The sequence below is a fragment of the Schistocerca serialis genome, chromosome 1 (assembly GCF_023864345.2).
Source record: "Schistocerca serialis cubense isolate TAMUIC-IGC-003099 chromosome 1, iqSchSeri2.2, whole genome shotgun sequence".
In the NCBI taxonomy this organism is placed as follows: domain Eukaryota; kingdom Metazoa; phylum Arthropoda; class Insecta; order Orthoptera; family Acrididae; genus Schistocerca; species Schistocerca serialis.
The window spans coordinates 806,623,857-806,641,033 of record NC_064638.1 but is presented as its reverse complement, the minus strand read 5'-3'; the positions used below and the strand labels follow the sequence as shown (position 1 = coordinate 806,641,033).

Here is a 17,177-nt window from a genome sequence, read left to right as displayed (position 1 = left end):
ATGGAAGCAAATGATGACTGTCATTTAAACAAAAACAAAATTCAAGTCGTAAGGCATTGTCACCAATGTGAAGGCTGCGGGAAATGGGTACAAGATTTTTGCACGTAATATTCACCATACATGTGTTCATGGGATGTTGCCACATTCACAGTACTGAGATGCAGTTGGTAATAAGACTATACTGCACCATTTCAACAATGGGTTGCTGTTCCTGAACAGGTTGTTGAACTACACGTTCAGAAGAAAATTGGGAACTTGTAAGAATACATGTTTCACGAAATATGTTGAAAACTGTGGTAAGTACTGTAAAATCAAGAATTCAGCATATTGGAAAGCGCTTTAGGTAGTTTTCGACAGCAGCAGGAGTGCTACCATCACATAAGCAGTAAAAATACACCATATCTGCATATTCTACATTAGTGTAGGTGTGTGGCATTTTAGCCAGCACGTGTACAAACACAGTTAACAGAAGTTTCTCTCTGATACACTCTCCGTCCCTTGCACTACTTTACTCACAACACATAAAGGGCAACTGAGTGTTGGACGAGCTAGTTTAATGGCAGAAAGACATTCCAAGGAAAGAGATTGAAAGCAACCAGGTAGTTGGGCTAGAACAAAATGTCAGACAGGTTAAGACACAAATGTGCATGCCACTAGTCCAAAAACAAATGTACATTAAATGTGTTCTATTTCAGAAACCATTTAGAACAGGGCATACATCCGTATGAATGAGTGTTCTTGCATGTCATAGCCCCAAATATTGATCATTTCTTCAATGACGCCCCATACTGTTGTCTGATTGACTTAACTGATATGAATCTACAAAATTTGCAACTGAAACATAACTGTATAAGACAGTTTTGTACATTTTGTCAAAAAAGTAGTTTGTTACTATGAATGTTTTTAATGAAATATACCTTGGGCACTATGGAAATAAAGAGAGTTATGTTACCATATTAAACATAGGGCTCAGTAATTAATCTTACTGATTAATACTTATTATTCCATTAGATGCTCCAAATTTTCATGTGTATGAGAGTGCAAATTTTGCTAACTCAGTAATATTGCCGAATGAGGTCTTGAGCGTGTTGCCAGAGTACATTTTGTGGGGTCCACTATGCAATGAGAGAAATTCACAAGACTGAAATGAATCATTGGGGGATGTGGATAAAATTTCTGGAAACCGTGTACTTGACTGGGTGGCACTTTCAGTTTCTGAACAAAGAGTAAGAAAATGCATTGTAGCAATTTAAATCATGATAAGCTTGTATTCTTGCAAGAGTTAAAACTCTTAGAATAGTGTAAAATATAGTGTTCATGGGATCCTAAGCATAATTTCATCAACAGCTTGCATCCTGTGTCCTTTTTAGTTAACTGAAGCAGAAAGACTTAAGAGTGAACAATACAGTTTCTATCATGATTAAACTGCAGCCATCAAAACCTCATAATACGTACAGAATACAAAGCTAAGGTTTCTAAATGTTATAATAATAATAATAATTATTATTATTATTATTATAGTAAATCATTAAATGCATGTGTTAGTGATCCTCACTTATACTGTAATGACTTTTCTTTCAAGCTGAATAACCTTTGTTTCTCTGTTATGTCAAAGAAGTGATTGTTAAATAGGCGTGACAGCTGTTATGGACCATTTCAGAGTTTTATTTAGTTACTAAACATGGAAGCATACACAAAATGGGTTACCAATTTTGTTCAACTTTTGCATGGTTGTAGTAGATACTTAGACATAACAAAGGCTGCTCTATTATGACAGGCTTCTTAAGTGTGTCTGAGAAATTCAGGTTCAACGTTTTACAAGCCTGTTGAATACCGCATGAAAGTGCCAGCCACAGAGGAGCAGCATTAGTGCAATTGGCAAAGGTGGCTGACAAGAAATCTCTAGGCATGTTTGAGTCACATCATTTTATATTTATCTCCCCTTTTTCAAGTAAGCATTGAATCACTACAATAAATGTTTTTAAGGTATAATAATAATAATAATAATAATAATAATAATTGTTCTGATATATTTGTGGTGAGGTATAATGAAGATATTATAAGGAACTGTGACAGAATGATCATTTATTTATTGATACATTCATGTGGGTATGGCAGTGAAGGCATACCAGGCTAATGCTGCCACCAACAAACGTCTCATGTAGGGATCATAAGAAGAAGATAAGAGAGATTAGGGCCCATATGGAAGCATTTTGGCAGGTACTTTACTTTTCCATCCATTCAATATGCAAATGGAATAGAAAATAAATTAGATAATATTGGTATGATGTACCCTTTGTGATGCAAAGTGCAGTGGTTTACACAATATGTATGTAGATGTGGACAAAAAAAATATCCATCACTGTATTTGCAATATGTTCAAAATATTATCAATATGTAAACTATCATTTCATCAATAATCCTTATTATACCTGATTATACCTCATGAGGAATGTACCACAATGTTTATCATTATTATTATCATCATCATTCCTTTTCAGTGAGACAGGGTTTGTAGTGATGCAAGTATTTGGTGGAAGATTGGTGGTAAGAGGAAAAAAGGAATTTTAACACAATACAGCAGATTTCTACATAGTCTGCTGCCTTCATCAGTTGTGCTACCACCACTGCTCAAGGGCTAGCATTCTTGTATGGTACTCAACAGGATTGTGAAACACTGAACCTCAATTTCTCTGAAACACTTTATAAGTGCATCATACTAGAGCAGCATTTCTTGTATTTAAGAATGTATGATATTAATGCAAAAGAAAAGCAATAACTGGCGACTCATTCTGTGTGTGCTCCAAGAAGCATGACAATTTCTATAATATGAAATATGAAAGCAATTCTAAATCCATTCTTATCTTGACCGTACTGTACAGATCTCTCTTTCAGCTACAATATATTTTAATGTATTGTTGGGTTGGGTTGTTTGGGAGAAGAGACCGAACAGCGAGGTCATCAGTCTCATCGGATTAGGGAAGGAAGTCGGCCGTGCCCTTTCAAAGGAACCATCCCGGCATTTGCCTGGAGCGATTTAGGGAAATTACGGAAAACCTAAATCAGGATGGCCGGACGCGGGATTGAACCGTCTTCCTCCTGAAATGTATTGTTATCCAGGGCTTCTTTGATTCACTACTGGCACCACATTTTACTTGGTGCCATATTTTACTGTTTAAGCTGAGAACCAGTTGTCAATAGTAGACTCAAATTTACTTAGAAATGCATCACATTAAAAGTTTACATTGACCACTATATAGCCTTAAAAAAAAAAAAAAAAAAGGTGAAAAAATACAAATTCTCCACGAGCACTTTCATTTCCTCAGATTAATTTAAAAACACAGTATGAGGAAGAAAGTCATCACAATAAGCAGAAATTGAGCACACAGCATATACTGAATAATCATACGCCATTATGAAAAGTGGATTGTCTCTTGTATTCAATGTGAGCCATTGGGATCACAACCTAGAGCACCAGAAATTTAGATTCTGGTTGATCCATATTTAACTCTTCACTACGTCCAATGCCTTAAACACTTATCCAGAAAAGGCCTCAAATAACTACTTTTCAAGTGCACCAGTTTCTGGATCCATAAAAGAATAAACCACTTCATTCATGTCCCACATCAGTTAAACATCAGTGAAGCATCTATAAAACTACAAAACCAAGAAAATAACTTTATGCAGTGAAGTAAGTAACAATAAAATATACAACAATGTAAGAAAAGGCAGATTGCTGTTTATGGTAAAGAAGACATGTTAAATTGCCGACAGGCACAATTAGATGACACTCACATAAAGCTTCCAGCCACAGCCTTCATCAGCAAAAGAGAGACACATACACCATTCATACACACAAGAAAGCACACCTCATGTACACATGACCACCAACTCCAGCATATCAGGTCAGAATACCTGGCGTTCCAGCTCGAGATGCTGGAGTTGGCACCATGTGTGCATGAGGTGAGCTTGCTTGTTTGTATGAATGGTGTGTGCATCTATCTTTTGTTGATGAAGGCTGTGGCCACAAGCTTCATTTAAGTGTCTCCTAATTATGCCCGCAATTTAACGAGTTCTGTTTATGGTAAGTATCAATCTGTCTTTTCCTACACTGTTAATATTCCTACCTGGAGTCTCCACTGTTTAATAAAATCACACAGAATTACCTCTTGTAGCTCAGTAGCCTCCTGGGCAGCAGTGATTTTATGGTCTTGCAGTTGCTGTGCAAGCTCATTACGCTCGTCCTCAAGATCGTGCCAATGGCCAACCAACTTTTCCCAAGCAGTCTGTAATTGGGAAATGGCATAGTCCTTGCTCTCATCAACTCTCATGGCGACTGCAAGCTTCTCACGTTCCTCCAACAGCTGCCGTTGTAATTCTTGAACAAGACGTTCACAGTGCTGCAATAGTAACAGTACTGGCTCTTACGGGGCTGACATCTAAAAAAGTATTTTACATCTACAGGCTGCAACATTTCGATCTGAATTGGAGACCAAACAGGATAGGCAGGGATTACAGAGGTACAGACCAAGTGACAAAATCAATGTTTGTGTTATATTTTAATATATCAACTTAAAATAATGAATAATCAAATCTACAGCACATGCATCAGGCTAATGTCAAATATACTGACCTGACGAAAGAAGAAAGGGGGAAAAAATATTCTGGAAACTAAATTGCTATCCAAGACTCACTCCATTCAGCGGTCCTCATAGAAACTATGTTGCAAAACTGTCCTAAGACAGAAAATTTTACTTGCATTTACATTCCATCATTTTTTAATTACTGGAAAACATCTGAGAGTTATTTAACATCTGATCATAAATGAGATATCATGAAGAATGATTTCATGCTGAAATCTTCTACATATAATTCCATAATTTATTGGTTTTGTTTAAAATGTTGCCAACAGCAAAATCAATACATACAAGACATTAACAGTCTCCGGATAATGAAGCAAACAGAAACATTGTGGCTTTCCACTGGGAGCTATATCAGAATTCATTTGAAATGATGAAATGCAAATAGAGACAAGTGAAATTCATATAGCTGGCCACCATTCACAGTAAGTTCCACAATACATCAGTGTCTTTAAAGTTGTGTCACTGAGCACAGATGAACTCTCCACAGCTAAACTGTATCAGCTGAATACCCAATTCCAGGAGTGCAGTTGAGTAGCAAGACTGGAGTGCAGGGTTGTTGGGTTGGCTGAGGTCAGTGATGGTACCGAAGAGGCAGTGAGTGAGACGGAGGATTGAGGAAATGTGGCTGATGGTACAGAGGGAGGCATCAGGTCTGGGAGAGAGGAATGCGGGAGGAAGAGGCACTAGGTGCACAATGCAGGGGTTTGATGCATTGGCACTGGAGCTGCTGTGTTCATAAAGTGCACAATGATGACGATTTGAGAGTGCGGATTGAGAGGGTCGATAGATCAGAGGAAGGGGTTACTGGAAAAGAGAACTTGGGTGCACGGAGTTAATAAAGATTTAGGCCAGGAGGACTGTGGAAACAACAAAGGATGAGTTGCAAGGAAACTCTCATCTATGTGGTTCCAAAAAGCTGAACTGATGCCGATAGATGGAGCAGACATTTATTTGGGATGGGTGCAAGACCTGCCACATTCAACCACTCAGCACACCCTACTCTACTCCCACGAAAGGCTTATCCTATCTCATCAGGACAGGGATACCTGCAAAAGTAGCCATGCCATATACCAGCTCTGCTGCAGTTCCTGCACAGCATTTTACACAGGCACGACCACAGCCCTCTCGGGTGCCTGTGCGTCACATCCAATCGCACTTCATATTGCGGGTACCTGCTGCCTCTTACTCTCCCTCTGAGCTACCCTCCCTTAATGCTCCCACTCCTGCTCATCACCTCTTTTCTCCCCTCATCCACCCAGCCCAACAGGAGACCTCATCACACTCTACCTGCCAAACTGCAGTCCTGGCATGGGTATTCAGCCAGCACAATGTTACCCTACATACTATCCATGGCTGGCACCTTGATACCAACAACAAACCATACAGCAGTGTTTCCTTACAATGACAGACCATGTATTCAACTGTACCTTCAAGAACTGTTATCGAGTGATCCAGTTTCTAATTAGATCATGACGATCTTTCAGCTGTATTCGTTCAGCTTTTCATTTGCTACTCAGAACCTAACATTAAGGTGTATTCTCTGGGACAGTAATAAAGTAGACATCTCTCTCTCTCTCTCCTGGTACCATGCATCACTCATATCACAGAATACAGAATCACATGTAATGCAAAATTATCCACTAAATGTCATGAGAGGCAGCCCCCCCCCCCCCCCCTCCAGTATGAAAGGAGGCAGGGAGTATTGTGTTGTCAATAGAGAAGCAGTCACAGCAGAGTTTGTCATGAGAGCTCTGCAACTTCAAACATGTATGAGGCATTGGATGTCAGCTGAGTAAAGGATCCTTTTAAAGTTCAGCAAAACCAAGACCACGTACATCTTATGTACTGATAGACAAGGTCCATCGAGTGTTGCAGAGGGTGGTTGTAAAGCATTGCATGAAACCAGTAGAAGAAATCACTTGAGTACCAAAGTGCTACCAGCAGTCCAGTTAGCACAATGACAGTGCATAGAAAGTTAAAAAGAATGGGGTTCCATAGACAAGTGCTCCTCATTAACCACTCATTTCTAAAGTCAGTGCTTAACAACACTTGAGGTGGTGTAAAGAGCGGCGCCTCTGGATAGTGGATGACTAGAAATGAGTGATTTTAAGTGATGAATCATCCTATCCAGCATCACTATCTTCTCTGGTTTTAGTTCTTGAAAAATAATGGGCCGTCATTCCTCATGGACATTCAGACACCTCACTGAAAGAGTCTATAACAGAGTTCCAGCCACCATAAAGGTCAAGTGTGGACACACCTCATGGTAATGTCCACAAATAGGTGTCCAGATATTTTTGATAAAACACTGTGCAAGTACTGTATGAAAAAGAACTTGTCAGAAAGCTAGCAAAGTTTCACTACTTCATGTGTTCCTGTTGACAACTCGAATACACGCATAACACTTTGACACAACCACTTCTTATATCGAGTACAGTTCTGAATTACTCACACAAATGAGGAAAGCCAGATTTTATGACTCAAGGAAAGGCTGTAGCATTAAACTATCAAAACATTACCTGTATTGTAATAATGAGTAGCTCAGAAGACCAATCTTGGAACCATATTTTCTACTAAAGTGAGGGCACATTCTGCCAGGGCAACCACAAATTCCTGCAGATTATTTGTCAAGAGATTTTCTTGCTCTTTCCTATGGCTCCATGTTCAATCTTAGTCTTCACCACTGGTTTTCACAGTATTATAAGCCATCGTAAACAGCCCAATGCCACATCGGAAGATAGGAGGTAGTAGTTTCCCAATTACTGGCTTCAATTTTGTAATTTTTTTTTAAGTGTTACTTAAGAATGTCTTTGTACCATTTCAGTTACCCTCCTTGCTTTCCTTGTCCATTTTTGAGTTGGGGATAAATTATCTGTTTTGGTACATGTATGTCAGGCATGCTGATAAAATGACCGTCCATCAAAGTTGGTGTTTGATGATAATGGCCTCCATGCTAATAGTATTTGTTTCCTATAGAATAATAATATTGCTAAGCCAATCTCACCATTTAAGTTTTCTACTGAGGCATTGCTGATGATACTTCTCGAGGAGCGTCACATGTCTTTTATAGGTGGTCCAGACCTCAACTCATAAGTAACAGTTGGTACAATGATAACTTGATAGACAAAGAGCTTAGTGTGAATGCTGAAGCCATGGTTATTGAAGACTCTGTTCCACAAATGGCCAAAAGTTGCACTAGTACATCTTATGTGATACTGGATTTCAGTATCAATATTTGTGTTATTTGAAAGATGGCTGCAAAGAAATGAAAAATGCTCAACATTTCACAGGATTTCACTACTGTGTGTTACAGTTGCATTTTTACAGTTAATATCTGGTGAAGGCTGATGCAAAATTTGTGTTTTCCTGATGTTGACATTCAGGCTGATGCTCATTATGCATTCGAAATAGCGTGAAGCGCTTCCTCCGAGTTAGCCATTACAAAATTATCATCTGGATACTGGAGTTCGATGACAGAGGTTGTGATTACCTTGGCTGTGGGTAAGAGAGATAATAGACAGCACAATAAAGAGGGAGACCAGTGGCTCTCAACAAAAGTAGAAAATAAGTACTGAAAATGTGACATACAAAACTAATTTGATACGTAGGGAGTATAAGTACAAGGTTTGGCTAAAGGATCAATTGTGTAGAAATCAACAGGAGAGGGAATGTAAGCATAAACAGATGACAGTAAGAAGTAATCAAACAGAGGTCTAGTTCAGCACAGTTGCAAGAACAGAAGATATTCTGGGGGAAAAGTTCCTATCTACCTAGTTCGGAGGAACTGATACTCTGGTGAGAAGCGGTGGAAAGGAAATCAAAACAGCTTACAGGCTGGCATTGTGGTGTCCTGCATGTTTATCAACAGAGTGGTCATTCATCTGACTGAAGAACTGGCTAGTTGCTCTTGTAGTTTTCACAGCATACCAAGTACTCAGCGATTGGTGGTTATAGTCAATAGTCATTTACTTTTAAGCAAAATATTTCAACTGGATATCTGCCAGAGAGCTTTAGGCAAATCACCGAAGAATGGCACACACTTCCATGGAGCACTGTTAATTAGTATACTCTACATAATTTCAGCATGGGGAATGATTGTAATAACAAGACCGTCCACACTACCTACATTTGGATAAGAATAAAAAAGCGATTGACAGCTAGTTTATTATAGGACAGCTACCACAGTAACAAACAATCTGAGCATGAGTTTGGTCACATCTTCCATCCTGTAGACAACTGTCATATCGCTCTGCTACCTTAGTTGACCATTACCACTTATCGGTGGACAACAATTGGGTTTGTTGGGTAACTGTTGTGATTTGTTCTTATATGCTTTGTTTCTCGGTGCAGCATGTTTCTCTTATCGAATTTGTGAAGATAATTATGAAATTGAGTAGGAAAGTGATAGGACTATCACAATCTTACAAAAAGAATTCATGTGAGCGTAATCAGTATGAAACTACACAGCTGCTGCTACTGGAGCTATATTGAGCTTGTACATAATATAGTGAAGCAACAAAATCCTCTCTTTCATGTTCAACTGTCAGCCGCATTGTAATGGTGATATACAGACAATAGCAATGCCATTGACGGTAGACGTGCAAACTTCAGCTGTTCAAAGGACTGTTGCATTCTGTGGGTTTCAGTTTATTCTATTTTTGATCATGTTACATCTAATACGGTTTCAGCAATGTACATCTCTACGGCTCTCTAACAATGGAGCCAGAAAATGACGTTGTTGCAACAAATATTTTTAAAGTATATATTCTGCTGAATATGGAGACACAGGGTTCAGCTACAGCAGACTTGTTGGGATTTATATTCACTGCAACACTTTTTCACAGTGTATATTGTCTGACCGATAGAAGCCACATCATACTAACGAGGTATTTTATAAACTCCAGTCTTCTGCAGTAGTAAATCATCAAGTATAAATTTCAGAATGGCTGCGCTTAAGGAGGTAGCTGGAAAATAACTTAAATTCAAAATCATCGAAGCTTAAGACAGCACATTACTAAAGATAACCAAATTCTCCGGAGAGCCACCATTTTTATGTCTGACTACAATGTCCTTGAACAGTAAATAACTGTCTTTTCTATTTCTATGCAAAATGTATATTCATATATAAAAACAAAGATGAGGTGACTTACCGAACAAAAGCGCTGGCAGGTCGATAGACACACAAACAAACACAAACATACACACAAAATTCAAGCTTTCGCAACAAACTGTTGCCTCATCAGGAAAGAGGCAATACCTCTTTCCTGATGAGGCAACAGTTTGTTGCGAAAGCTTGAATTTTGTGTGTATGTTTGTGTTTGTTTGTGTGTCTATCGACCTGCCAGCGCTTTTGTTCGGTAAGTCACCTCATCTTTGTTTTTATATATAATTTTTCCCACGTGGAATGTTTCCTTCTATTATATTGATATCAAAATGTATATTCTTATGACTAGAATTAAGACGTCATAAAAAACTCCATTAAGTTTCCACATAGGGTCACAATATGAAAGTATTGTCACTATACCTCCAAAAATGAGGTTTTACTGAAAAGCATATCTGTACTAATTTTTCAATAATGGAGTCTCAAAACACTGTTGCTGCAGCTAAAATTATAGTTTCCTCATATTCCAGTCAAGGCCCAATGGAAATACAGAGCTCACCAATAGCAGGCTCAACAGGTTGCAGCTCTCTCCTCAAACTCCTACATAAAAAAGCTGGATGCAAAGGTATAAAGATGGATTCCAACGGTACCTGCCAACCTTTCAAATAAACTCATGAGTACATATAAATTCGGGAAGCATTACCAGAATAAAGCAGTGATGCCCATCTGAAATTTTATGATAACCAATACTCTGCAAGTATGATGGTTGGGAATAGTGAGACCTTATCAACACCAAGTGAAGTGAGCTGTTTCGATGGAAGGCCCCAAGTCTAAGCAATGTCTCTGCTATATTCTTTTTTCCACAACTGCTCCTCCTGCAATTTTCGCATGAGAACTTCTGTGAAATTTAGAAGGTAAGAAATGAGGCATTGGGGGGAGTAATCATGTGACGACAGGTTATGAGCTGTGCTGGGTAGCTCACAGGGTAGATCACTTGCCCACGAAAGGTCCCAAGTTTGAGTCTAGGTCTGGCACATGGCACAGAGTTTTAATCTGCCACGAAGTTTCATATCAGTGCATACCCTGCTGCAAAGTGAAAATTTGATTCTACTGATGAAGTCCACCATGTTGTATATATGTTTTTGTTACAGTGAACACCAACACTGCACTCACCTGCTGCAAACCACCTATTGGTGAGCGCTTTATATCCATTAGACATTGACTGGAATATGAGGAAACTGTAATTTAGCTACAGCAACAGTTTTTTGAGACTTCATTATTAAAAAGTTCGTACAGAAATGCTTTGCAGTAAACATTATTAACCATGGTAGCAGTGATCAACTGAATATTGCATGGAATCTGAAAATTTTCATGAAGTCCTCAAAGAACGTTTAACAGAATAAGGCCACAACAAGAAGCACTTAAAAAGATATGAAAGGAAGATTGGGGTTCAACATTACACTGATTATAACATCCTTAGAAATGGAGCCATAGCTCAGACTGGGGAAGAAAATCACCACTCTCCTTTTCAGAGGTGCTATCCCAGCATTTGCATTAAGTGATTTTAAGGAAACAATGAGAAACCTAAACCAGGATGGCACAATGGACATTTGAAACACCAGCCTCCCAAATGCTATTCCAGTGACTTAGCACAGTACCACTTCAGTCAGTACCCCATCAAATAGCTGAGTTTCATCACGGCACTCTTGGTGCTGTTTGTGTCAGAGGGTGGTGTGGATAGCCTTAAAAATAAGTACAACAGCTGTGCACAACACATAGTTTTCTAATAAATAGTGCAACATGGGAGCCTCTCCAGTTTTTGTTGACCAAAAGATGGATGGCAGGTGTCCAGTTGAAATATCATGCTTGTATGTAAGTGATGATCTTCTGCAAACATGAAATATTATATAGTATTGAATATGCTGGAGAAAAATCACAATCCACAATCAGCTAGTTGTCTATCCATATTAAATTTGTCATGATAATTTGATCACTACAGAGCATAGCACTGTCTGATAGTGAAACACAGACTGTGGGAAAACCCAAACAAAAGAGAATCAAAGCATTTGAGATGCAGTGCTACAGAAGACTGTTGAAAATTAGGTGAACTGGTAAGGGAAGGAATGAGGTGGTTCTTGGCAGAATCAGCAAAGAATGGAATATATGGAAAACACTGACAAGAAGAAGGGGCAGGACAGTAGGACATCTGTTAAGAGATCACAAAATAGCTTCTATAGTACTAGAGGGAACTGCAGAGGAAGAAAAACTGTAGAGGAATGCAGAGATTGGAATACATCCAGCAAATATAAGGGAGGATCAGAAAGTAACACACAATAATTTTTTTCCTCCCCTGGTATTGCAGCTGGAATGTTGAAATTTCATGACAATATAGTTTGAAGTTTGCACTACAGAGGATATTTTAATTTCATGTGGAGCTCTAGCGAGAGAAGCCTGAAATACAAAGCAAAAATAATGTGCATGTTATTGTCTTCAACTTGTGAAGAGCAGCAAAGTGCAGTTCGATATTTGTGGGCCACAGGACATAAACCAAGTGAAATTCACAGGGACTTTCATGGTGTGTATGAGGAAAACTGTTTGGACTGTAGCAGTGTTTACAGGTGGTGCACATATTCCCAAGTGGTGATGTGAACCTTCGTGATTCGCTATGCTCCAAGCGGCCAGTAACAGCTGCAAGCCCACAGAATGTCAGAGCCACTGAGGTAGCAATTTTGAACCTTATAGCAGTGGTTCAACATTTCCTATGGTGCAGTGAATGATATTGTTCATTCCACGCTGAAATTTCATAAAGTCAGTGCTCGCTGGGTGCCACAGAACATGACAACAACCACAAGGACCCATGAATGATGATAAGCTTGGCTCACTTAATGCATTACACCACAGAAGGACACAACTTTCTGAAAGGAATCATCACTGATGATGAGTCATAAACATATCACTATAAGCCCGAAACCAAGCAGGCCTCTACGGAGTGGAAACATGCTGGTTCTCCAGTATGAAAAAAATACAAAGTTAATCAATCTGCTAGGAAATTACGCTGCTAGGAAAGTGCTTCTAGCAGTGTCCTGGGATATGCATAATGTGTTATTGGTGGACTTTGCTGAACACAAGACCACTGTGGATGCTACAGTCTACATTAAAACTTTGGTTAAGTTGTGCTGCAACCTTTGTGCCAAACACAACAATAATTCTGATGCTGTCAAACTTCATGAGACTGATCACGCCCATGTTGGTGCTCCTGCTTGTGATAAAATCGTCAAATTTGGGTGTGAGGTGCTCCAGCAGCCACCATACAGTCCGGACTTTACACCATTGGACTTTCACCTGTCTGGTCCAAAAAAAGAGATTGCTGGCCAACCAATACCTTGCAACAGATGTGGAAGCAAAATCAGCAGTCCACAAATGGATATACTCCAAACAAATGGACTTCTACGAAAAGAGCATACTGTACCTGGTGCCATGATGGGAGAAATGTGTTCAAAACATTGAAGACTATGTAGAAAAATTGGTAAAAGCTATAAGTTCATCTGTGATTTTTTTTTTAATTTTGTTACCTATTAAACTTTTTGGTAGTATTACTTTCCAATCTTCCCTCGTAATTGAGGATGTAGGTTGCAAGTGCTACTCTGAACTGAAAAGTAGTGGCAGAGGAGAGGAATTCATTGCAAGCTGCATCATATCAGTCAGAAGACTGATGACTCAAAAATAAATAAATAAAATAGAATAAAATAATATAAAATTATTCAACTACAGTTTTGTCAAAACAGGTGACAGATGAAGCAAACATTCCATTTTCTATCTATATTTTTCAGGCGAGGAAAAAACGTCTAAATCATATCATCTTGATCTTCTTCTGAATTATATTTTTTATTTTGCCTTCTGAAGATACACAAAACTTCCAGTGGCCTCACATTGCAGATACTGCAGCCTAACAACACACTTTTTTTGTGAAATACAGTCCTCAATGAGAAAGGAAATTTTTGTTATAAAATCTTCCTGTAACAACTGTTCATGCTTCCTGTCCTCTACTATTGTTTGATTCAATGACACTCAAGTGTAGTTTGACATTCAAGAAATTCAGCATGCTGAAGTTTTGGCTCTCACGCATCAAGAAAGTTAATACAGAGTTTGACATTGCCCTCTGGCAAGAAATTCAGTGTGTTGAAGTTATTGCTCTCATGCATACAGAAAGTAAGTACAGAGCTGTGAACTTGAGCTTCTGATGTATTGAGTCCATCACTGTAAAATGCATTGAAAGTCAACTATTCTATTTGCTGTGGAGTGCTACTGTATAACTACTGTAAACTCTTAAGTTTAAGTTTTCTTCGCAGGAGGTCTGAAGTACCACTCAAGAACTTTCTTTGCGTTGAATATTAACAATTTTTCTTCGTTGCAAATGTGATGAAATGTGCTGTATGTTGTTAGAAGAAATAATAGCTCTACCCCTGTGTTGTTGTACATCAGCAACTTGATTCTTCTTATTCAAAATTAAGGAGAAAGTCTGAATGTTAGCAAAAGAGAATGGCTTCTAATGAAAAAGAGTTAAGTTATCTGGTTTAACAGTTTCTGTAGTGACCATGTTTGCTGTATTGCAGCACCAACTGGAAGGATTAGCCAGTGGTTCACTGTTGCCCAGGGGATGCCCAAATGGGAATATTATGATTAGTGCACTCTTCTGGGAGGCTCCTCCACTTTCTGTGGCCCATCATATGTAGGAAGCATATCATGACAGAAATTTTGTTCTGATCTGTGCTTCCATATGAAATTAAAAATAAATCTCTCACCAAATGTTGTTTGTTTTTTTAGTGGTGAAGCAATAGAGATAATCACTTCTTTCTGTCTCATCTTTACAACTCCTTTATGCTTGGGAGAATAGGTTCATGAGTGGTTTATTTTGTAAATTATTTTTCTGATTGTTAGCTGAAAGACTGAAATATTTTTGATGCAATGAAGAGATACATTTACCCTTGCTGAGCATGTTGCCTGAAGAGTACTTTTAATTCACAGATTGTTCTCATTTTCTTAAATGAAATTTTATTTGCACAACCAATTCGATCTTGTCATTCACATCAGTAGTAGAAATCTGCTTTTATCAAATGTATCACAGATTGAACAAGTAGCACATTGGGCACACCCAGACAGGATACTGTAACTATTATATATTAATCATTAGAGTCTGGGCCAAAGAAATGAGATACTCTCATAGAAAAAGTTTGTGCATCATCTTTACTGCAATATTTCAGGCAGATATTGCTCATATAGAGACTGATGGAGTGAAAAATTCCTGGTTGAGATGTTCAAAAAGCTCTCTGCAAAGCCAGGAACTGCACAGAATCTGTTATTGAATTTGGTTTGAACACTTTTCTCGGGCTGGTTTACATGTTCTTTGTCCATCAGCCTTGAAAGCATCGCTCTTCCCTACCCGCTCCCCCCCCCCCACCCCCCACCCGGTCTCTCCCCCCTCCCTCCCACCCCCCCCCTCCCACTCTCTCTACCCCCACCCCCCACCCTTCCCAATCATGGAACACTGATTTCAGAATACATTACAAAATCACAACCACAGACTTAAAACAGACAATGGTCATTGTCAATGGCAGGCTGTTTTCTGTGAGAAACATTTGGGGAGGAGTTGTTTTTGTTGAACCCAACATATTTTTAAGCGGCAATAATTCAGCATTTTAGTTATATTTGAGAAATGATAACAGTGAGTTTTAGCCATTGCTATCAAAATTGTGCCAATATCATAAATACGATTAAAAAGAATGATCTTGTTATAAATTTCTGAACTTTTATTCTATGTGGTGTCTATAAGTCTGGCTCATCAGAAAAAAAATGGGGCTAGTATTCAGCTACAATTGCCTGTGAACAACAAGCAGAAAACACAACACAATACTAACAAAGCCCATCATATCCTGTCTCATCTTTTTTCATTAGATGAAACTTGTGTCAAAGTTAGTTCTTGCATATCTAGAGTAATAAGCAACTATCCCGGAACTCGGTATCAGTTGCAGATTGCTTATCTAATTGCTTTCAGAGGCATCAAAAGTTGGTTTTCAATATTTCAGATAATTATTGACCAAATTCAAAAATTTGAAATGTATCATAATTATTCATTAAGAGATATAATCTTAAGTCAAAAGTTTAACAGAGTAAGACAAATATTACAGTTAAAAACTGTATGTCTTGAGGCTGCATAACTGATGGTGCGCAAATACCCAGACTTTACTCATCCAGTATTTGATAATGAAAGAACTTGGCAACTTCCAACAAACTTTACACATAATTGTAAACCTTTACAGAATTTTTTTCTCACTCTGAAATTCACCACAAAATAATGAAAGGAAAAAAGTTTATCACTTCCTATATTTTCATTGTTCATGCAGCAACACTTCAGCATCAGACACGTTTTAATTTGTTACTTCTTCACTACCAGTTCTATTCATTATACAGTTTGCAGACAGTACGCATACATACCACTGAATATACCTGCAAAATTATATCATTGTATGACACACAATTCAGGGGATATACGAGATGTGTGGAAAACTTGCTTTTCCTTAAAATAGAGCACAAATTACCCAGAGTATATTCATCCAGTATTTCATAATGGGAACACTTAGCAACTTATAACAAATTTTAAGTATAATTTCAAACATTTTGTAAACTTTTTCTTGCTTACATGCTTAATGTCAGATATTTACCACCTCAACTCATCTGTAAAGAAATCCAATGTTGAAATCTGTTTCAAACATGAGAGTTCGATTCTTTAAAGAATCGGGAGTTTACTGGTCATCTATAAAGAAGAAGCTACATGGAACAGCCAAGGAAAAGATGACTAGTGGATCATCCCTGACAACGGCACTTAATCTGTTATGGGTGTGATGATGATAACATGCTGTATGTCCATTTCACTTATTTGTACACTGTACCCATTCAGTTCAAATGGCTCTGAGCACTATGGGACTCAACTGCTGAGGTCATTAGTCTACCCATTCAGTTGCTTGAGAGCTAACATGTTGGTGAAGCTGTTAAGGTGTACAATATGACGAAGTTTCAGGTTTCAGAGAGAGAGAGAGAGAGAGAGAGAGAGAGAGAGAGAGAGAGAGAACACATCAAAATAATTATTTATTTCACACCATTCAAAGGAAACTACCATGAATGCTTGCACATCTTTTTAGTGTCAGTTCCAGTGTAAACCATAAATAGATAAACAAAAGACTAATTCTTCCACAGCAGACCTATAATTTTTACAGAATTTACATTTCACTGCGTCCCTTACAGCCACACTGTATTTGTGATTAGTCTTATTCTGTTATGTAGCAAAGTTATGTAATACCCACCTTTTCATTTAAGAAAGTAATTTTGTTCTGTTTAAATATAATGAGTTTTGTGTGAAAACTGTATGCTGTCTTATG

At 38.3% G+C, this 17,177-nt stretch overlaps 1 protein-coding gene across 2 annotated transcripts in view; it reads right to left on the bottom strand.

Annotated features, from left to right (window-relative positions):
• LOC126484058 (uncharacterized) overlaps positions 1-17,177 on the bottom strand; it is a 245,360-nt gene that overhangs the window by 146,903 nt on the left and 81,280 nt on the right. For both annotated transcript variants that reach the window (XR_007587804.1, XM_050107411.1), the window contains exon 6: positions 4,167-4,400. Coding sequence is in view for 1 of the 2 variants with exons in the window: in XM_050107411.1 (XP_049963368.1) it covers positions 4,167-4,400 (234 nt within the window). In the remaining variant the exon portion in view is untranslated. The remainder of the gene's footprint in view (positions 1-4,166; positions 4,401-17,177) is intronic.